Source organism: Mustela nivalis (assembly GCF_964662115.1).
Source record: "Mustela nivalis genome assembly, chromosome: 11".
NCBI classification, from domain to species: domain Eukaryota; kingdom Metazoa; phylum Chordata; class Mammalia; order Carnivora; family Mustelidae; genus Mustela; species Mustela nivalis.
Window position 1 is genome coordinate 101,942,687 of NC_139030.1, and position 23,357 is coordinate 101,966,043.

The 23,357-nt window shown below is 42.5% G+C and overlaps 2 protein-coding genes across 5 annotated transcripts in view; both read right to left on the reverse strand.

The window, feature by feature from the left end:
- LOC309843413 (aldehyde oxidase) overlaps positions 1–6,384 on the reverse strand; it is an 82,473-nt gene extending 76,089 nt beyond the window's left edge. The window contains exon 1 of the mRNA XM_082688916.1: positions 6,130–6,384. Within this exon, the coding sequence (XP_082545042.1) occupies positions 6,130–6,174 (45 nt within the window). The 5' untranslated portion in view covers positions 6,175–6,384. The remainder of the gene's footprint in view (positions 1–6,129) is intronic.
- Positions 6,385–19,561: 13,177 nt separating this feature from the next.
- Positions 19,562–23,357, reverse strand: part of SGO2 (shugoshin 2) — a 40,635-nt gene continuing 36,839 nt past the window's right edge. For all 4 annotated transcript variants that reach the window (XM_082689472.1, XM_082689470.1, XM_082689471.1 and 1 more), the window contains one exon: positions 19,562–21,485. In XM_082689472.1, the coding sequence (XP_082545598.1) occupies positions 21,470–21,485 (16 nt within the window). In that variant the 3' untranslated portion in view covers positions 19,562–21,469. The remainder of the gene's footprint in view (positions 21,486–23,357) is intronic.

Below are 23,357 nucleotides of genomic sequence, written 5' to 3' on the forward strand. Positions count from 1 at the left end.
CATGTGACATTGTGACTTATAATTAGGAATACATATTTTGTTTTCAGTCACTGTTCCTGGCATATAGCTCCTAAAATCCCTGGAATTTTGTGTATTGAGTGTGATCAAGGGGCCTGTGTTATGTTAATGGTGTACCTCTTGGAATTAACCTAATGGGAGCTTGTTGCCAGAAAAAACCAACCATGGAACTCTCAGTCCAGTCCCCCGATCTCCAGATAGGGGAGAAGGACAGGCTGAAAGTTAAATCAGTTGCCAATGGCCAATGATTTAATCAGTCATGCCTGTGTAAAACAAAAGCCCCTAAAAGCCCAAAAGGATGGGCTTAGAGCTTCCCAGTTGGTGAACCAGAACACATCCATATGCTACCTGTGCCAGACCCCAATTCCATGGGGTCAGAAGCTCCTTTGTTCTGACCCATCCCATACCTTCACCTGGCTGTTGATTCATATCCTGTAATACCCTTTGTAATAAACCAGTAATCAAGTGAGTAAACCTATTACCTGAGTTCTGTGAGCCCCTCTAGCAAATTAATCACACCTCAGGAGGGGATTGTGGGATCTGATTTGTAGTCAGTCAGTGAGAAGTATAGGTAACAACCCAGACTTGTGATTGGCATTTGAGGGCAGGGAGGGGCATTCCTGTGGGACTGAGCCCTTAATGGAACCTGATGCTATCTCTGGGGAGACAGTGTAAAAATTGAGTTGAATTGTAAAACATTCAGGGGTCAGGGAATTGCTTGGTGGTGTGGGGAAAAACCACCCCACACGTTGGAACTGAGTGACAGCACTGTACCATGCATCACAATTATTTGTGTGTGTCTAAGCCTCTCTTGATCCTGGAAGACACCACCTTCTGTTATTCTTCTTTGTGTCAAACACTGAGCCAGGTGCTGGGGATATATCATAGGGACATAATAAATATTAACTGATTTTAATAAGTGATCATGATGTATATAATTTGCTATGAGAGCACTGAGGAGAGAAGAAGGATTTCTCACAGTCTTGGGGCATCTGAACAGAAGAAAAGAAAGAAAAACAGAAAAGTGCCAGGAATGATGGCAGAAACTCTTGTTGTGTATCTCAGCACACACTCTCCCTTTCCTTGTTCCTGCTGCCTGGAAAAGGGATGAAATGGCTAGAACTCCAGCAGCTATCTTAGACCAGAAGGCACTATATTAACAACAGGAGAGGAAAAAGAGAAGAAATCTGGGTCTCAGATGACATCATGAAGCTTCCACACCAAGTAAAAATGATTTGTGTCTAGTCTGAACCACTGTTAGTTTTGAGTCTGTGCAATTCACAGCTGAAAGTAATCCTAGTTAATACATACGATGGCAAATTTTACAGAAGCCCACGTTTAAAGACAAAACAGGATCTGAGTAGCTTAGATAACAAAAGAAGAGCATTTAAGCTTGAAGGATATTTGTATATTTTTGGAAGGAATTAATGGAAGAAGCAGGCCTTGTTTGTTTGGGTACTTGTTCTATCTAAGAGATGTCTCAAGAGACTGGAGTCTGGTTCAAAGTGCCACTGGCTTGAAATGTGTTTATTTTTCTTGATTTGGAGGATGGCCTATTGGAGGGGAGGCGGGAGGGAGAAGGGATAGGGCATGTACCCTGTCCTGGCAGATCTTGGAGTGGACCAGTGAGATCAGGGCCAAAGCTGGTGGCTGGGGGTGGAGGGAATGCGGAACAGAGTTACTGTCACTGACTCCGGGGTTGGGAGATGATGCCAGTTCTTGAGTCAGGGTCATGACATGTTCCTGGCTCAGTACAGCCTTGAGTGTTGTAAGGACAGAGTCTGTCCTTTCTGTATCTCCACCAGCTCTCTGTGAGATTTCAAGTTCATACTGCACAAGACTGAGAAATCCCTTTCCTCTGTGTCGGGTCGGTGACGAATTCCTGAGTCGTCTTCACCACCTCCAAGACAAAGGCAGAAAGAAAAGGGAGATGAAGGGGCCTGAGAAAGTGGTGAAACAATGGAAACTAAGAAAGGGGAAGAGATACGTGTGAAAGCACAAGGCTGAGAAGTACAAGGAGAGGGAAGAAGAGATGTATTTGTGGGACCCAGTGGGGAAGAGTGATAATCCGCCAGCATCCTTACAACAGAGAACGCGGCCAAGGGGACAGGCGGTGAGGACACTTCTGCCTGAGCTTCTGGTGGCTTTAAAATTCATTTTAATTGTTGGATCTCCCTGCCCAAGCCACATCTATTCCCCTCCACTTTTCTCTGAATCATTAGAACCATTCCAGAAATGTCCTCTCTCACCTCTGCAGACCAGGGACCCAAAGAAAGACTCACGAATGGACAGCTCTTTCCAGATTCCTATAGTGATCTCAAGACCTTACGTTTTGTCGAGCAAATAACGCTCAATGACTACTTTTCAGCCCCCGCCGGCACTTCCAGGCAGGTCTGGCTCTGCACATGAAGCAGATTATTTTCTAGTGCAAGTATTCATAATCACTTCTATATACTGACTACTTGCTGTGTGTCAAGTACCTTGCTAACCACTCTCCGTGGAATTTAATCTTTACCTCAGTTCCATGAGAGATGTCACTGTTAGTAGCCCCATTTTGCAGAGGCGAAAGCTGAGGCTCAGAGATATGAAGCAACTTGCTTGAGGCCACAGAGCGGCCAAGTGGCAGAGCAGAGAGCATAGAGTTCAAACCCATGACTAACCAGTTCCAAAAGCTCACACCTTCACTCACTATGCCTCGCTGCCCTGTAGAATAACAGGCTTCAGTTCCTTAGTTGTATTAAAGAATTGCGTCTCAGGTATGACTTATTTATGGCTGCTTCTCCCCTCAAACTCTAGGCTAAGTCGATCACATGTTCTGGGGGTCCCTTGTGGAGCATTTAATAATTCAGAAATCTCTCTGCAACTGCATGTCTGACCCATATGCAGTGGCCTCCCCTCTCGATAGCCTCAGACCCTGCCTGATGACAACTTTTGGTGATCTGAGGGGATTTTGCAAAAAAGCACAGATTGGAGGCTAATCATATAACCTAGAGTCTCCTAACCGGCTTCTATACAATTCTATACATTGCTCAGGGCTCACCAAATAAGTGTGGTCATCATCTGTCCCCATATAATGTTATTACAGTATTACTGACCATATTGCCTATGCTGTACTTTTCATCTCTGTAACTTACTTATTAACTGTAAGTTTATACTTAATTTTCTTCACCCATTTTGCCAGTCCCTTCAACCACCTCCCCTCTGGCTACCCCCAGTTTGTTCTCTATTTTATGATTCTGTTTGTGTTGCTGTTTGCTTTCTTTCTTTCTTTCTTTTTTTTTTTTTTAAGATTCCACATGGTATTTGTCTTTCTCTATATGACTTATTTCAAAAGAGCCAAAGCAATCTTGAGAAGAAAAAAACAAAGCTGGAGGTATCACCATCCGAGGTTTCAAGAGATTCCACAAAGGTAGAGTAATAAAAATATCAGGTACTGGCACTAAACAGGCACACAGATCAGCAGAACAGAATAGAGAGCCCAGAAATAAGCTCATGCTTAGATGTCAGTGGAGCTAGGAGAAAGTGGGCAAGAATACGCAATGGGGGAAAGAGAGTCTTTTCATCAAATGGGGGTGGGGAAACTGGGCCACTTGTTACACCATACACAAACATAAATTCAAAACGGATAAAAGACCTAAATGCAAAACCTGAAACCATAAAACTCCTAGAAGAAAACATAGGCAGTAATCTCTTGGACAGCTGTCTCAGCAGCATTTTTCTAGCTGTGTCTCCTCAAGTAAGGAAAAGAAAAGCAAAAATAAACTGCTGAGACCACACCAAAATTAAAAAAAAAAAAAAAAAAGCTTTTGTACAGCAAAGGAAACCATCAACAAAACAGGAAGACAGCCGAGGGAATGAGAGAAGATATTTGTAAATGGTATATCTGATAAGGGATCGATATCCAAAATATATAAAGAACTTCATACAACTCAACACCAAAAGAAATAAAATTCAACTAAGAAGCCCTCGGAGGCAAGTTTTTAACCCCAGAGGTCGTGTTTGACCTTAGACCCCTCTTTGCTGGTGATTTCTCTCTCTCCCTTTTCTCAACAGTTCCTCATCCTCTGAACCAGAAACTTTAATCTATGTCTGGGGCGATCAGGATTACGTGCCAGGAATGAAATGCACCCTAACAATTTGGAAGGGAGGAGGAGGAAAGCGGAAGGGCAGCATGATGACTTCTGAAAGAAAAACGTACTCCAGATCTTCAGCGTGTACTCTGCAAATGATCACAGGACATTTGGCCCATAGATAAAAATGAGCCCCTAGATAAGAACCAGCTTATCTATTTTTAAAAATCAATAGAGCACAAACTGTTTAGTCATTACGTTAAAAATCCCACTAGAGTTTGTTTGGGGGCAGGGAAGGGCGGATGAGGAAGAAGCTAGACTCAAAAACCAGTTTCCTCATTCACCCAGAACCCTCACCACCACGCACAAAGCCCCGGCAATCCGGCCCCTGGCCACATCCCCAGCCCTGCCGCCCGCCTCGCCACCCCTTAGCATGCGGAAACCCCCATGCCCAAGATCTCCGCAGCCCCATTCCCTGCATCTGGGATACGTCTCCCAGATGCTCCCTCACTTCACACCTGCCACTGCTCAAGTGTCACTCTTTCGGAGAGACCTAAACATCCATCCCACTTAAAATATCAGCCCTGTTTACTCTGTCCCTTCACTTTGCTCTAGGTTCTGTCCTGACACCTTTCCACTTTCTAATGTGCTTGTCGCCAGCCGCCTCAGCACTCTGGAAACTCCGTGCAAGCAGGGACTTCGTCATTTCTGTGTTCTGTTGCCTCCCCTGAGAACACCGGAACCCTGCCTTCTAGAGCAGACCCTTAACAAACAGATTAAACACAGATTATCACTCTTATCTCAGTAGTAGTATCCCCTTTTGAAAGAGGACCTGGGGCTCTAAAAGTTTAGAGCATCCCAGTAAGAGAGCTGGAACTGAATCCTTGCTTGTTGAAAGGGCAGAGTTTCCTTTGCTCTGCCCTTCAGTCATGCAAAGAAAGATGTAATGCGAACCCTTCATCCCGCTGCCAATTTTTACCCTCAGAGTAGTCCTCTGAGGGGATCCCAAGAGCCCCATTACAGATCAGAAATAAAAAGCCCATGTTATCTAGTGTGGAACTCCGGCAACAGGGTCAGAGGAAGGTTTTATGGAACCTAGAACTTGTACAATTTGAGGAGGGGGTCTTCTTTTAAGAAAATCACTACAAAACCACAAATATAAAAATAGGATCAGGCCCTCAGAAGAGGCTTCCAGTAGGAGGCCCTGATGCCTGACCTCAGCCTCTTGGTGTGTCCCTCACGCCGGTAGGGAAAACGGGTTTGGCTACTCTGGACCCAGGGGCAGGGATCCCCTTGGCTCTGAAGGGGCTGGCACTGTGGAAAGGCGGGTAGCAAGGCCCTCGCTTGCTTGGTCATCTCTTAAGGAAGCCCCTTTTACTTTCCTGCCTCAGTTTCCCCCTTGCAAAGTAGTGCCAATATGCTGGGACAGCGTTGAGTGAACGGGGTTCACGGCCCCGTCGGGGGAGAGGGGTGTTTTCAGGGATGCCCAGGGGCTTTGCTGCCCCGCCGGTCGAGCCCTGCCGGGACCTCTCGCCGAGGCTCTGCAGAGCCAGCCCGGTTTCCCAGAGCAGAGGTGCCGCGTCACCGCGGACGGCGGGAGGACCTTCAAGACCCCAGAACCCGGTTCTGGCTTCAGCTCTGCCAGGAACTTGCTGTGACTTGAGGAGGTCACAACCGCCTCATCCGAGAAGCGATCGGGGCCCATCGATCCGGTGTGACCCGCCCTCTGCTCCAGTCGCTCCCGAGCCCCGACTAGAGCTTGCTCCGCGTCCACGCGGACGTTCCGTTATCCGCGCGTTTGGGGGGAAGGTGGGCAGCGCTGACCCCGAGGAGGAAGAAAAGCCATTTCTCCTCCTGTTTGCCGGGCGGGGGGTGTCGGGGGTCAGTCGGGGCGACTCGGAAGAAGAAGGAAAGGAACCCCGGCGAGTGGTCCCCGAGCTCCGGGGCGGTCGGGGAAGCACGGCCGCACCTGCCGGGTGGGGGCGGAGCTGCGCGCGGGGGCAAAGGCGCCCCCAGCCCAGGAGCGGCCCCGAGCGCTCACCTTGCGGCGGTTCACGTAGAAGAGCAGCTCCGCCGCCCGCTCCATGGTGGGGGTGGGGGGAGCACGGCCCGGCACCGCGCCCCGGGTCGCCGACTGCGCTGCCCGCCGAGCCTCCCGGCAGCCAAGCGCCAAGACAGACAGTCCCGCTGCGGACCCAAAACTCCGCGCGCCAGGCGGGGGGAACTTGCCGGGATCCCAGCACGTCACGCGAGCGCTCCGGCCGTTCCGAGATCATTGGCCGGGCCCCTCCCCCGCGCCTCCGCGCCGCCTCTCCGCCCCCCTGCAGGTGCGGCAGGTCCCGGGGTCCCTTTGGTAGTCTTGCCTTGGTGCATATATATATATATATATATATATTTTTTTTTTTTTTTGACAGACAGAGATCACAAGGAGGCAGAGAGAGAGAGGGAAGCAGGCTCCCCGCTGAGCAGAGAGGCCCGTGCGGGGCTTGATCCCAAGACCCTGAGATCATGACCTGAGCTGAAGGCAGAGGCTTAACCCACTGAGCCACCCAGGTGCCCCTCTTTGGTGCGTATTTTAAGTGGCTTTCCAGCCAGAAGCGCAGCTCCAAACCAAGTCGGTTTTGGCGCCGCTGCTCCCACCTCGTTCCCACCACACCCGGCGCAGAACAAACAGTCCCCTTCGTTCCAGCTGGGCAGGAAAGTAACTTAAGAACAACCAGCGGTTTTACAGCTTGATCTTAACAGTTTCAGAAATAACTATCCAAGTTTATTTTTTCAATCAAGAGCTATCTTGATCTAAACTTTTTTTCAAAGCTTTATCACTATTCACAGTTTATCAGGTATGTTTATCCGGTAAATATGAACAGAGATAACAAACATCCTGGAATTTTTTTTTTAAGCAACTTGGAAAATACTGAAAGGCATTAATATAAAAATTATCTGTAAGCCTGCGACTTAAATTTACCAGTATTAATTTTGGCGTTTATTCTTTACATTTTTGAAATCTGCCTTTAACTCCTTTTAAAAACTCAGAACCGAACTAGCTATTTTCCACATTTGTTTTCACTTAACATATCCAGAACACAGGGGTGCCTGGGCGGCTCATTTAGTCAAGCCTCCAGATCTTAATTTCGGCTCTCCTCATGATCTCGGGCTGGCCTTCAGCACAGTCGGCTTGTCCCTCTCTGTCTGCTCCTCGCCCCACTTGCTCTTGCTCTCTCTCTCAAAAATAATTTTAAAGATCTTTAAAATACATATTTCTAGGGGCGCCTGGGTGGCTCAGTGGGTTAAAACCTCTGCCTTCAGCTCAGGTCATGATCTCAGGGTCCTGGGATCAAGCCCCACATCGGGCTCTCTGCTCAGCAAGGAGCCTGCTTCCCCCCTCTCTCTCTGCCTGCCTCTCTGCCTACTTGTGATCTCAATCTGTCAAGTAAATGAATAAAATCTTTTAAAAATAAATAAATAAATAAAAATAGAAAGCAATATTTCGAAGACACTTCCCCATGTCATTTTGTTTATGTGAACACAAAATTTTGTGAAAATTTCCAAAGTGTGTTCATAAAAGTGAGGGTAACCAACTACCATCGCCATATACTTCATTGAGCTGTGAGAATGGTCAATATTTTGCCACATTCACTTAAGTTTTTCTAGAGTATTTTGAAGCCAATCTCATAAACATTAATTTACTCTTAGGTACTTTAGTATACATTTTTCAAAAAGACATTTCCTTAAGTAAAGTGCCACTTTTACACCTCACAAAAAATTTTAATATCCTCAAATTTCCCAGAATCCAAAAATGTCCTTTTACACTTGATTTCTTTGAATCAAACAAATGTTATTCAATGTATTTGTTAGTTTTCTCCTCAAGTCTGTTTAATCTAGAACAGTCCCCTCACCCAATCCTCCTTTTAATGCTATTAACATGCCCAGTCAGTTGTTCTCCAGAATACACTACATTTTATTTATTTATATATTTTTTAAAAGATTTTATTTATTTGCCAGAAAGAGAGAGAGAGAGAACAAGTGAATACACACAAGCAGGCAGAGAGGCAGGCAGAGGCAGTGAGAGAAGCAGGTTCCCTGCCGAGCAAGGAGCCTGATGCGGGACTCGATCCCATGACCCTGGGATCATGACCTGAGCCGAAGGCAGTGGCTTAACCCACGGAGCCACCCAGGCATCCCCACACTACATCTTATAATAGCTGATTGCTTCTTTTGGTGTGCTTTGTTCTTCCATCCTACTTACTACCTACATTGCGCCTGATGAGGAAAACAAAGGCAAGAGAAATGTAGCCTAAATTAACTCTCCTTACAGTTTGCGGCACACTGATATGTACCTAAAAACTCTCAGACCTGACTTTCCTCAAGAAATCATGGCAGCCTCAATGTCTCAGTATTTGTTTTATTAAAGACTAAAAGCAACTTTACCCTGAAGGTAGCTAAATCTTCAATGTTCTGTAGGACCTTGCTTTTAGCCTACAGAAATTCCTTAAAAACTTAATGTTACCTCACCTCCCTCCACAAACATAAAATATATATAGCCAGTTCCTCCTCACACTCAGAGGTCCAGCTCTCTCTGTCCATGGGTCCTGTCCCCGTGCTATAATAAAATCACCTTAAACCCCATGCTATAATAAAATCACCTTAAAAACATCTCAAGAATTATTTCCTGGTCATTTGCTATTGGACCCAAGCTTCAAATCACAGCATTCTGGCACCCGGTGTGAGGCTCACATCTTCTCATCTGGATTCCAAGCAAGAGGAGAGACTGGGTAGGGGAGAAGAAACCATATGATCAACTTGATTAATAGAAGGAATTCAAAAAAGGATTCTCTAAACCTGTAAAGTTTGATCAAATTCAGGAGGTGATTCAAGGAGCTGGTGAGAACCCAGCTCTATTTCAGGGTCATTTACTAGAAGCCATCCATAACTACACGAATCAGGACCCTGAGGGAACAACTATATTAAACATACAGTTGATAAGTCAGTCAGTACCTGGCACCTGCTGAAAACTGACTAGAATGGCTTTAGACCCTCAAACTCGTGCCCAGCGCTTACTAGTGGTAGCTACCGGCATCTTTATTAATAGAGATGGGGCCTTAGAGCAAGAAAAGGACCAGAGAGCTATACTGCAGGGTAAGATGCAGGCCCAAATATTGGCTGGTGCTTTTGCAGATCCCCTACAACACCAGAGGAACCAGGGGTCAAAGGGAACCCGGTATCAGGCAAAGGACCAGGTAGGACCCTGTGCTATGGATGTGACCAGACCAGATACTGAAGCAAAGAATGTCCGAACAAAGGCTCTCCCGCCAGGTCCATGTCCTGTCTGTTAAAGAAAGGGGGGGCGGGATTGGGAGAGAGACTGTCCTCATCTCCAGAGAGAGACGGGAAGACAGGAACTCACTCCCCCCCAGAGAGCAGGAACCGTGATGGGGCTTTGAGGCTGGTCCAGCTCCCTGTGACATCAAGATGACCGAGCCCCGGGTTATCCTGGATGTGGAAGGTAAGTCTGTCCATTTTCTTATCCCCCACAGGAGCCACTGACTCTGCCTGTTCTCATTCAGCACTCTGGCCCAACTTGTCTTTCCAACCATGAAACAGTTGGCATAGAAGGGGAAACTAAAACCTGCCTCTAGGAAACTAAAACCTGTTTTAACCTGCGAATACAAAAGTCAGTTGGTTACTTGTGTTTTCCTGGTCCTTCTGTCTTGTCCCACTCCATTACTTGGATGAGATGTAATGTATAAACTGGGAAACAGGTTTGCTCTTACTAAAGAAGGGGATGGCTTGTTTGTTTTTTTTTAACACCTGGAGAACTAACACTTTACCCTGATACCTCTCCTAATATCCCTGATAATCCTGATATCTCTCCTAGTATCCATGATATCCCTCCTAATATCCCTGATATCTCTCTTAATAACCCTGATATCCCTCCCTCCTACTATCTGGAAGAAAGTAAACACACAAGTGTGGGATGGCGATGTCCCAGGACGGGCTCATAAAGCCCAGCCAGTGACAATGACCTTGAAGGACCAGGCCATTATTCTCAGACTAACCAATATCCTTTAAAACCTATGGCAAAAGCTGGGTTACAACCACTTCTTAAGAAGCTTCTCAAACATGGTATTTTATTTAAAGTCTTGTCAATCTCCTTATAACACTGATTTTACCAGTAAACAAACCAAACGGGGAGTATCAGAGGGTACAAGGTTGAAGAGCTATAAATGAGGCGGTAACGCCTCTTCGTCCCACAGCGCCGGATCCGCACACTGTTCTCACCCAGGTCCCTGGTGATGCCAACTGGTTTTCGGTACTAGATTTAAAAGACACCTTCTTTTGCCTCCCTCCAGGTGAGGAAACACAGCCACTATTTGCCTTTGAATGAGCCTCCCCTTTGAGGCCACATGCTGCTAATGAACTTGGACAGTCTTGCTAATGAACTTGGACAGTCTTGCCACAGGAATTTAGAGACTTGCTCAGGGCTGCCCTTAGTAAAGACCTCCATGAGCTCTTCTCGCCTCCAGAGACTAAAATCCAACATGTGGATGATGTTTTAATCTTTAGTTCGCAAAAGAAATGTCTGATAGTAATTCCTTAACTTCACTCAATTTCCTGGCAGGCAGAGGGCATCATGTCTCCCCTAAAAAGGGGCAAATATCTCAACAGAAAGTACAATATTTGGGATATGCGCTAACACCAGGTCATCGTACCCTGTCTACTGACAGGAAAAAAAAAAAGCTTTGGACTCCCAGCTATAAAAAAAAAAAAAACAACTCCTGGGGCGCCTGGGTGGCTCAATGGGTTAAGCCTCTGCCTTCATCTCAGGTCATGATCCCAGGGTCCTGGGATCGAGTCCCACATCGGGCTCTGTACTCAGCAGGGAGCCTGCTTTCCCCCACCCCACCCCCCGCCACCTCCCTGCCTCTCTGCCTACTTGTGATCTCTGTCTGTCAAATAAATAAAATCTTTAAAAAATAAAACAAAACAAAACAAAACAAAAAACAACTCTGTGTTTTCCTAGGCATGTCAGGTATTTGCCTCCTGTGGATTCCTGGGTCTGGGCTCTTAGCCAAACCATTGTTTGATTCAACTGAAGGCCCTGATGAAGAAACTTTATTCGGGATGAAGACCCACCAGACAGCCCTTCGCACGTTAAAAACCAAGCTTTTGTCGGCGCCAGGACCAGCTTTACCGAATTTAGAAAAACCTTTCACTGTACCAGTTGCCAGAAACCAGGGAGAAGCCGTGGGAGTTCTTACCCAGAAATCAGAAAATAAAACAAGAACAGTGGGCTATTATTCAAAGTCACGAGGTGATGTGACACAAGGCTGGCGTGTCCTCAGGCAGTGGCCGCAACAGCCCTCCCGGTGGAAGAAGTTTCCCGACTTACTCCGGGACAGGCCGTGGCACTGATGACGCCACAGTGTCATCCACAGTCCAAAGAGCCCAAGGCCATGAATGATGGTGGGAGGCCGACTCGCCAGACACCAGGCTGTGTTTTAGACCTGAAATAATAGCTACAACCTGCGAAATTTGAACCCCAGCTACTCGGACGCCTGGACCGGAGCATCACACTTCTATGTTAGAACACGACTTCTCAGAGATTTTCGATCTTGTTCATTCTAGCAGACCAGATTTAAAAAGATTCCCCTATTGAAAATGCGGAGGACAGTTGTCTTACTGATGGTGGTGGTTTCCTGGATAAGGGAGAAAGTTAGCTTAATTAAGACCACTGAGGCAAAAGCCCTTCCAACAAAGACTTCTGCTCAAAAGGCTGAATTAATAGCACTTATCTGTGCTCTTCAACTGGCAAAAGGCCTAAGAATTAATATTTATGCTGACTTCAAATATGCTTTCTTGGTGCTCCAATTTGGGAGGAAAGGGCATTACTATCAAGTCATAAGTCCCCAAATATGGGCCTGGAATGAAGCTGTACCCCTACCTAAGGAGGCTGATGTCATTCTCCTCCGAGGACACCGAAAGGATATGACTTTAGAATCTAAAGGAAATAATTTGGCCAACCATGTAGCCAAGCAGCCAGCACAAACTAAACAAATATGCAATCTTATACCAGGTTCAGCTCCAATAAAGTCTGTAACTTCTGGCTATTCAGACCAAGAAACTGACATAGCCCAGGAATGGGGACATTCAAAAAATACACAGAACTGGCTTATTAATAAGGGAAACATCTTTATTCCCAAAAATAGCCAATGGAAGGTGATACAGAATTTATACCAGGCAACTTGCCTGGGTAAAAGTGCTTTAGGACATTTAATTTAAAAAATATTTGCTGGAATGAACTTAACAGCTCCAACAAAACAGGTTTGCCCATTCTGTATTGTTTGTGCACAGGTAAATCTGGAAGGTGCTGTCCCCCCACTACTTTTAAAACCGGTCCAGAGGCATGAAACATGCCTATCCCATGAGGACGGGTAGCTTAACTGCACACAAACACTCTCTTGCAAAGGCTATAAATCCTTTGTACAAATAACCCAACAACTAGCACAAGCTTTGAAAATTAAATATTTTTTACTTTCAGCCTGGCATCCACAATCCTCTGAGAGGTAGGAAAAGCTAATCATCCTTTAAAACGGCCCCTAACTAAACTTAGTGCAGAGACCCAGGAACATTGTCCAGTAGGACTTCTCAGAATGAGAACGGCTCCAAAACCACCTATAAGACTTAGCTCTTTTATTATATGGAAAGCCCTTTCTTACAGTGGACCTGTTATTAGATGAAGATTATATGATCTATTAAATTATTCACTCAAGCCTGGTTTAATTTGTAAGTTACTTAATGCATATCCTGATCGCATGCTCCCCAAACCTGATTTGACTAGAACTGGAAGTCTACACCATGTAAGTCCTGGAGATATGGTTTATATAAAAGACTGGAAGTCACATATGGTGGGGGACTTAAATCCCAAAGAGAAAGCTCCACATCAGATAATATTATATACTCCCAATGCAGTAAAATTAGCAGGACACTCTTCTTGGGTTCACATATCTAGAATAAAACCTGTACCTCCTTCACAGGAAACCCATGAGCAAACTCACATGCCTTCTTACCCCTGCAAACCTGTAAAAGATCTCAAACTCCTCTTCAAGGAACAATGAAGTTGTATGCTTTTTGTCCATTCTCTGTTCACCTATCTTTAAAAAAAAAAAAAAAAGATTTTATTATTTGTCAGAGACAGCGAGTATAGGCAGGGGCAGCAGCAGAGGGAGAAGGAAAAGCAGGCTCCCCCCTAAGCAGGGAACCTGATCCGGGACTCGATCCCAGGATCCCGGGATCATGATACGAGCAGAAGGCAGATGCTTAACTGACTGAGCCAACCAGGTGACCCTCTGTTCACCTATCTTAAAGGACAGTTCCTTTCTACAATGGGTACAGCATTATGCTCAACTACAGAATCAAACAGCTTGTTGGATATGTGGGGTTTTGTCCATGTCAAGTACATATGGGTTTCTCTAGTGGGTTTTTTCCTTTACAAGGCGCGGACTGGCACTCTCTATATATTTACACTTTGGAAATAATATATAATGATACCGTTTTGTGATAAATCTATCACTAATCAGAAGGTTTCTTCTTGGCCCATGATCATTATGACATGGAATGTACTAGGATGTACCCAGACTATGCCATACCCTCAAACTACTAAAATATTAACGGACTTTACAAGCCGACAAACTGATGCCCGCCGATGAGGGCCTGAGTTACAAAACCCTACTTACGCCGTACTGAGGATGGTATATACCAAGTCTGGGATACATTCTTATGGCTCACACCCACCATTGGACAGCTCGGTCAAAAGGCAATTTTATTCTAGGGGCATAAAAGTCAAACACATTCTACCTGGGCACATAGCACATGCGATTCAGGATGGCTGTCCTTAGAAACCTGTTCTCAAGCCATTGTACTGCAGGTTACCAACTGGTTTGCTGATTGGATAAGGTGACCTGAAATTAGATGGCTAGTCCCAGACAGAACCACTGGTTATGTGGAACTAACCTATGCCTCTGGCTTCCTGTAGTGTGGATAGGTCGTTGCACCTTGGGTTTTGCCTGGACACATGGGTTTGTTACCAAAACCATCACTACCCCCAGCTTATCTTCCCAATTTAAGACAGAGATGGACATGATCTGTTTTTCATTGGTATGACCATCTGGCATCCACTTTTGTTCCATCTGTAGGGCTGGAAAGTGTAATTTGGCATATGGAAGCTCTTAATAAGTACACCAAAAAGCTCTCAATGATTCACAAAGCAGCATCTCCTTACTTAATACTGAGGTCACACAAATGCTCAAAGCGGTTCTACAAAATAGAATGGTTTTAGATGTCCTAACAAGCAGCACAAGAAGGTAATGTGCCATTATTAAAACAATGCTGCTTATACACCTCAGGTTATCATTAAAATGTCACAGGACTACTAGAAGTATACTGGAGTATTTCAGTTAAGCTCTACAAAAATCCTTCCCTCTTTTCCAACGATTGGTTAAGTTCCTGGTTTGGAGGGGGATTATGGTCAACTATTAAGGCTGTCTCTTTGTTAAAGCCATTTTAATTCTAACATGTTTCGTTCTTTAGTGTTTTTTTCACTTGGTGTCGAGACTTCATCACTACAGTAGCTGCACATCAACAGATAATCTTTTTACTCAGGGAGAGTCGTATATATGCTGTCTACCTTGGATTTGACTGCCTCTGCCATTCACAACACCTACATCCTTAACCGAGCAATGTTGACCCACAGGTAGGGACATCTGTATGCCCATCTTCAGCAGGAAGAAGTTACAGAAGGTAAGACCATCTACCCTCAACAACCTTAAAGACTGAAGGGTCAATCAAAACTGTTCAGGGGGGAAATAATGAGGAAAACAAAGGCAAGAGAAATGTAGCTTAAGTTAAACCTCCTTCCAGCTTACATTACGCGGATACTGGAAGACACTCAGAGCCCAACATTCCTCAAGGAATCATGGCGGCCTTTGTGGCTCAATGTTTCTGTTTTATTAAAGACTGCAAGCAACCTTGTCTTGACAGCAGCTGAATCTTCAAGATTCCGTAGGACCTTGCTTTCAGCCTACTGAAATTCCTTAAAAGCTTAATGTTACCTCACCTCCCTCCACAAACTTAGAAATAACATAGTCACTCCTCACATGCAGATGCAGCTTTCTGCCCACGGGTCTCTGTCCTTGTGATATAATAAAATCACCTTTTCGTACATCAGAATTCTTTCCTGGTCATTCGCTACTGGACCCAAACTTCAAATCACATCATGTCTATCGATCTAAAGCCTTGATTAAATTCCAGTTGTGTTGGGGTTGGGAGAGGTCATGAGAAGGCTTCATGGGTGATGCCATACACTTGACATCGCAGCACATCAGGAAGCTCATGAGGTCTGGTTGTCTCCTTCTTAATGCTGCTAAGATTGATCGGTGGGTTTAACGGGTTATCTCTTCATAATGAACTTCTCCATCAACAACTCACTCACGGCTTCACCATACGTTGCTGACCACTGTCCGAAGCAGTTATTCTATTAGGAGTTTGCAAAATGGTAATGTTCCTAATTCAAACACTCCTTCTGCATGCTTCAGCTGAGATTCTTTTGAACAGAACTGTCCCCACTCACTAGAGCTATTGACCATGCAAATAGAATTAATACCAGAAAGGCTAAATACATCCTTATTTTTTCCTCTTATAAATTTGAGAGCATCCAATGTTTTTGTTTCTCAAAAACTTTTCTCAAATTTTTTGTTTCTCAAGAAATTTTCAGAGCATCCAATGTTTCTTTGTTTTTGGAGTATCATTATAAATTTGTGATTTTTTTTGGTATAACATGTTTTAATGTTATAATCTTTCATACCAATGTTGAGTTTGTCCCATCTTAGGCCAATGAAAACACCTTCAAATCAGAACTCATGTCCTTTTGATATGGTCACATTCATTTTTATTATTTTTTTTTAGATGTGAGAACATTTATTGCTTAGATACAATACCGAAGCATATTTTCAATTTAAAGTGAGTTACCACAAATAGACCAAGGAAGACAAGCCACACACTGGGAGAAAATATTTGCAAAAAAGGTACCTGGCAAAGGACTATCATCCAAAATATACAAAGAACTCTTAAAACTCAACAATAAGTAAATGAACAACTGATTTAAAAAATGGGCAGGGGCACCTGGATGGCTCAGTTGGTGAAGTGTATGTCTTCGTCTCAAGTCATGATCCCAGGTCCCGGGATCAAGGCCCACATCCAGCCCCCTGACTGGTGGTGAGCCTGCTTCTCCCTCTCCCTGTGCAGCTCCCCCTGATCGTGGGCTTTCTTTCCCTCTCTCTCTGACTCCCTCTCTGTCAAACAAACAAAATCTTTTTTAAAAATGGGCAAAAGACCACACACTTCACCAAAGACATAGATGGCAAATAAGCATACGAAAATATGCTCCACACTTGTCATCAAGGAAATGAAAATTAAAACAATGAGACAACTACACACCTATCAGAATGGTCAAAATCTGGAACCTTGACAACACCAAATGCTGACAAAGATGCACAGAAGCTGGTGGGAATGGTTGGTGATAACGCAAAATGGTTTGGAAGAATGCTTTGGAAGAGTTTGCAGTTTCTTGTAAAACCAAACATACTCTTACTATATGATCCAGCTATCATCCTTATTGGTATTTACCCAAAGGAGCTGGAAACGTATGTCCACACAAAATCCTGTATGTGGATGTTTATAGCAGCTTTATTCATAATTGCCAAAACTTGGAAACAACCAAGATTTCCCTCAGTGGTTGAATGGATAAATAAACTGTGGTACATCCAAACAATGGAATATTATTCAGCACTAAAAAAGTGAGCTTAAAGAATGATAAAATCACCTTCATTTTTAATAATGTCCTTGTTTTCTGAAACAAGACAGCCCAGCCTCACCTTATTTATATCCTGTCCCAAACTTGGAATCAGCCATTTCTCCAAAGATCCCTGGTCTCTGTGATGAGGAAGTCTTTAGAAACCAGTCTAGATGCTAGAAGTACTTGTTGCTAGTCAGTCATCATTGTTTCCAGACATTTTTAGTGGAGAGAGCTAGTAAATACATAACTTTTTTAAAAGTGCAAAAAGCATGAGTTCACACTAATATATTTTTTATTTTATTTATTATTTATTTTATATTTATTATATATTATTAAATATATTTTATATTTATTTTATTTAATTATTATTAAAGATTTTATTTATTTATTTGAGAAAGAGAGAGATAGAGCAAGAGAGCATGAGAAGGGAGGTCAGAGGAGAAACAGACTTCCCATGTTGCTGGGAGCCTGATGCAGGACTCGATCCCAGGACTCTGGGATCATGACCTGAGCTGAAGGCAGTCGCTTAACCAGCTGAGCCACCCAGGGACCCCATACTAATATTTCTAATTAAAGTTTAAGATTGCTGAGTTTGATTCTGCAACCAAAGATTCTGAAGTTTCTGAAATCTAATTGCTTTAATCTGTCATTAGATCTATTTCATAATAACTGCACTGATATTATATATATAATTTTATATATATATATATATATATATATATATAAAATTATATATATATATATATATATAATGAGACTAGTAAATGAAAATTTAAATTTTGTCATGGTTCTTTTTACCCTTAGAATATACCCTAATAAAAATACAAATTCAAATACCTTTTGTAAATTGGTATCTGTCACCAACTTGATAGTTATTTCCATTCATTTCAGTTGGTTTTCAAGTCAGCTGTCCTCTAGTGGTGTTACTTAGGTTGTTCCTTTTTTTTCATTTTTGCTGTTACAAAACATACTACCATGAAATTTTTTTAAAAACATTTGTTTTAGAGAGGGAGAGAGAAAGAATGGGAGGAGGGGCACAGGTAGTGGCAGGGAGAATCCCAAGCAGACTTCCTGCTAAGCACGGAACCTCACAAGGGCCTTCATCCCAGGACCCTGAGATCATGACGGACCCAAAATCAATGGTCAGATGCTCACCCAACTGAGCCACCCAAGGCACGCCCCCCAAATTTTGTTTTTTGTTTTTTTTTTTTTCAAGAGAACTTTCACTACAGTTTTCTAAAAGTGAGACTACTGGGTTGTATGATCATATATTCTTATGTAACTTTGCTGGATATTGTCAAAATCTTTTCTATAAAGTTTGTATCATTTTGCATTCCCTCCACCAATGTACCAAAGGAACCAGCTGGGTAATAAAAGGAAGAGGCTGGGATATTAGAACCCAGAATCTTGGTGACTGAGGAGAGGGTCCTGCTCAGCCACTGCTTAATACCTAGGGAGCTAGGAAAGGGCTTCTGGGAGTCAGAACTCAGATCTCCTGAAGGAGGCTCCCTGAGGAGGTAGACCTGAGGCCTGCGAGGGGCCCAGCCCAAGTAGTGCTGGTATATCCATGGGGGCGTAATGAGGCCGGTTCTAGGAATGCTGACCCAGCTGGTGACAAACCAGCTCCTGAGCCCCAGAAAATCACCATCGCTGAGGGGACGCTGATAGAAAAAGCACGCGAACAAGAAGGAGCACGTCCTTTGTCCCTTTTCCTGATTTTGTCTCTTCCTATCACCCTGTTGACAGACGTTTTAAAAGTCAGCTAGCAAAGAGTAACAAACAAACAAACAAACAAACAAAAACGTGATTTGTAGAGTTCCAGCAGCACACAGCAAATTGTGGAGAGGTGGGCTTGGAGGTGAGAGAGAATGGCTGGCACGTGCTAGAAGGTAGAATTTATTCCGTAAAAGTAAGACTGTTTCAGTATCAACAAATCAGGGAATACAGTTTGTTATATTAATACTTCTAAGGAGAATAATCATATCCCTTTTAGTGGACTATTAAGTTATTATGTTTCAGCTTCAGATCCACACATCTTACCCCACTATGTTAAGGCCAGGCCTTTGCAAAAGCCCATTTTTTCCTTTGCCAGGTTCCCATTTGGTCTGTGGCAATAGGAGGAGATAGATGTACGCTGCAAACATGGAGGAGGAAAACCAAATTTGCTTCTTGTTCCTGTTGGCATCATCACAGAAATGGCTCACCGCCCTGGCAGGAATAATGGACTTCAGAGCAACGGATGGTTCCAGTCTGCAGTGTTTCCACACTCAGACCAGTCTTGTCACTGCCCGTCAGGGAAATAGCACTAACCCGTGCATACCTTCCCTAGAGTCCTGGAACTCTTCCTGCAAGCATTTAGGTTTCAATAATTCCATCCTTTTCTCTTTGCTCCCCCTGGGCCAGAGGTACCCCCTGTAGTTACTCCCTCTATAACATTCCAGGCATCCCTTCTGCCTTTTCAGTTCTTGTTTAGTTCTGTACTATATGGCTAACAATTTATAAAATAATTGTGGTTTCTATCTCTTGGCTGGACCCTGACTCATACAATCTCTCTCTGTGCCAAAAGTCACTTGACAAAAATTCAACACTCATTCATGATTTTTTTAAAAAGCACTCAATAAAATAATTGATAGACAATACTTTAATGTGATTATAAATTATACATAACCAGCTCAAAACTCAGCATCTTACTTATTAGGGTAAAACCAGAGGCATTCCCATGAAAATCAGAACAATACAAGGATATCTATTCTTTTTACTACAATTTAACATTTTACTTAAGGTAGTAAGCAGCAGTACAATTAATTAGACAAAAGAAAGCAATGAGATGCATAAGATTTGGAAAGGGAAAAAAAAGAGGTAAAGTTAACAGTTCTCAGGACATATGTCTAGAAAATACTACAATGAATGTTCAGTATTTAACATACAGAAATCAATATTGAACATATATATGCAAATAATAATTAGAAGAGAGAATCAAAGGAAAGATCCCATTTATATTACCAAGAAAAAAATAAAATACTTAGATGTAAATTTATTAAGAAATATGTAAAAGCTCTAGGAGGGAAACCTCAATACCCCCCTAAAGTCAATGGATATGGTAATGGGGCATCAACAGACACACAGACCAATACAACAGAAAACTGAGAAATAAATTTAAGTGCACATGGAAATACAACACAAAAAAGGGTGGCATTTCAAATCAGTACTGAAAAACATGGACCTTCTCATTAATGGGGGGAGTCATTTGGAAAAAGGTCAAAATTGCATTCATATCTATTACGGTAGAAAGAAACCCACATGAATCAGAAATTCAAATGTAAAACAAAATGAAACCCTGGGTAACTGTCTTTATAATCTGGAAGGAGGAAAATTCTTTATTGTTACCAAATTCTACCAGCAATAAAAGGTTAATAAATTTGACTACATAAACTGAAAAATAATTTACATGGGAAGGGGAAAAAGAAAAAAAAGAAAAATCTCATAGAATGGAGGAAGAATAGAAATAAGCAGGAGGGACAAAAATATAATACTGGAGACTGACTCTAGGAGGTCCATAGTCTCCAAGTAATAGGTGTATAGGAAAGAGAACAAAGACTGGTGTATAGGAAAGAGAACAAAGACTGTCAGGGTGCCAAGCTCTGAATCATTGTGTAAACGATTCCTTTAATAAGGCCTCCATTCAACTGCCATTGGTATGAGTAAGTTCTGTGGGACTCTGTATTCCTACAGCAGTTCCTCAGAGTTTGGTCCCAGGACAGTCTGCCCCAGAATGATCTGAAGTGTTTGTTAAAAACACTGAGTCCGCCCTTTTATTTGTCAATTATTCTCTAAGCAAGCTTTTCCATCCAGGCAGAATAGAATTTGACTTGCCCTTGAATACAATAAGCTAAGTTCACTGATCTCAGACATTCAAAGTTTTTATTACTTTCTACTACTAGTATAGTAAGCGTTCTTTAAAATAGTTATAAAAACCAAATTTAAAAGAACCTGAAATATTAAGCCCCTCAGCCAAGTCATCAGATTACACAGAATGGAAAAAATACAGAAACTGACATCTAACAGATAAAACAGAGAGTATAAGAATGAAGGGAGACAGAAAACTGGCCAAGGCAGAAGGCAACTTTTAAAATCTAGGTGATCAAATATATTGGATGGTTTTAAAAATAAAACAAAACAAGATAGCTTGGTATGCAACAAGATAAACAATGCAAAAATATTTACAACACATTTTATTAGGTTAAAAGGTTAACAGCTTTTGCTTAGTTAAAGGCTGTTAGGTTGAAGAAGTTTACAAAAACAGGAATGTAAGTCATAGGATGACCAAAACGATTTTAGAAGTTTAATATTACAAAATAGCTATTTTACACACATATATGTAAACATAAGAATAGAAAAATTAATACTCATGGAAAGGTAGAGTGGGGAATCCTTCATCACGCATTTCATCTTTTGGATCCTTGTTATATCCCTGTTTTGACTTGATATGGCTTAGGAATTTTTAAAAAAACCCAGAATTCATAAGTTCACCTCATCTTCTCATCTTCCTGCAAAGTAAAAAAAAAAAAACACAAAAAACAGAAGATGAACAATATTAACAATCCGAAGCTGATGCTTTCGCTATGAAGCATGGAGAAGAAAACTCCTGGAATACTCTATAGTAGGAATTATAAAATTAGGTTTAAGAAAAACTGACCAACTTAGATTTCACACATTACCTGTTTGTATGTATTTCCTTTTTACTATGAATCTCACCATACACAGAAGAACATATGAAAATGTACAACTTAAAACAATAAATAAATGTTGACATACATACCACCCAGGTTAAGAAAGAAAATGTTACCACACCTCAGAAGCCTCCGGTGTGTCCCTGTCTAATCACATCCTGTCGTCCCCCAAGAAGTAACCACTATCCTGAACTGTGTTCATCTCTTCCTGCTTGTCTTCACATTAAAGGTGTTTTTTCCAACATATTTATTCACTTCCAAGTCTCTCCTCCACTGAAACATTAAACATTCTTATTTCACATTCTGTATCGAATTCTGCTGTCAGTTGTTTCTGCTGGTCCCTCGTTCCCTTGTGTATGTAGTGTTTAGGGTGAGCTGACTGCTTATTTCCCTTGGAAAATTTGTTGAGGACGGAGACCAGGGAGCGTGCTGGAAAATATGTGCATTTGCTTCTGACGGACGACAGGGGGCACTACAAGTCACGGACTAATACTAAATCCTCAGTTTGAGGGTTTCTGTGACTTCCAGATATTGTGAATTTCAGGGCAATGCACTAGAGTTTGATTCTGGTTACAAATTCTCAGAAGATTTTTTTCCTCCTCAGTTCAGTACTAGAGTTATTTCCTGAGGCTTAAAAAAGCTGGTGGGGAAGGTTATTTTTAGTTTGCTCTCCTACTGAGAGTAGCTCAACTTTATTAAGGTGATCTACTATTAGTTTTTTCATTTTAGCTAAACCCGAGGATATGCATTCTGTCCCCATCCCCATAACGCTGTAAATCCAACACTTAGGTTCACCTAGTTTGGTAAATATGTTCGGGCAAAAGCCAGTCTGAGTCTACCTACCTCTCTGGGTTCTGCCTCTTCCTCAGGCTCTGATGGGAGCTTGCTTTCTTCTTGTCTAGCTAATAGATATGTTCAAGGGAGTTTTTGGTTTAGCTTTTAGCTTAGTTTTGCTTTGGCTTTTGCTTTTTAATATTTTACCTAGTAATTTCATTTTATTTTTAGTTTGATCATGCATAGGATATATCATCTTGGAAGAAGTGGAGCTGTATTTATTCTCTACATGATATGTTTTATAGATGACACACATACACATGGTCCTCAATGACAAAGGTATAAATGCTTAGATAGCTAGTGAGGTCTCTTTCCCTCCTCTGTACTCCTCTCCAGAGCCAATGATACCATTGCCTTGGGTAATTAGATAGGGTTTAATTAATTCTTTTAGAAGAGCTACCTACTCTAAATACAGCTCTAAATACAGCTGTATTTAGATAAATGCTGTAATGAAATAGTATTCTATTTTAGAATACTATTTTAGTGATCCGTTGGGTGTACAGATACTTGCTAAATGGTTTAGTTGGTAAAGTTTTTAAAAGCAAGTATCACAATGAAATTAGTAAAAATACCAAGAATGAGGACAATCCAGCTACCTTGAATTTTTTTTTTTTTTAAATTTCTGGATGGAATCCAGCAGATACATCACAGCTTCTGATAGGCCCCCAGTGAGAAGAGATCCTGAAGGACGCTGCTTGCGCCGTGCTATAGAATGATCACTCTTAGGCATTGAGGATAGGGGTGGAAGAAGTTAACAAGAAGGTAACAAATGTATTTTTTAAAGTCTTTATCTTTTAAGTCCCAAAGCACTGAATATGACAAAGGGGGCCATTTTTAATAGTAAAAGTCATCTAC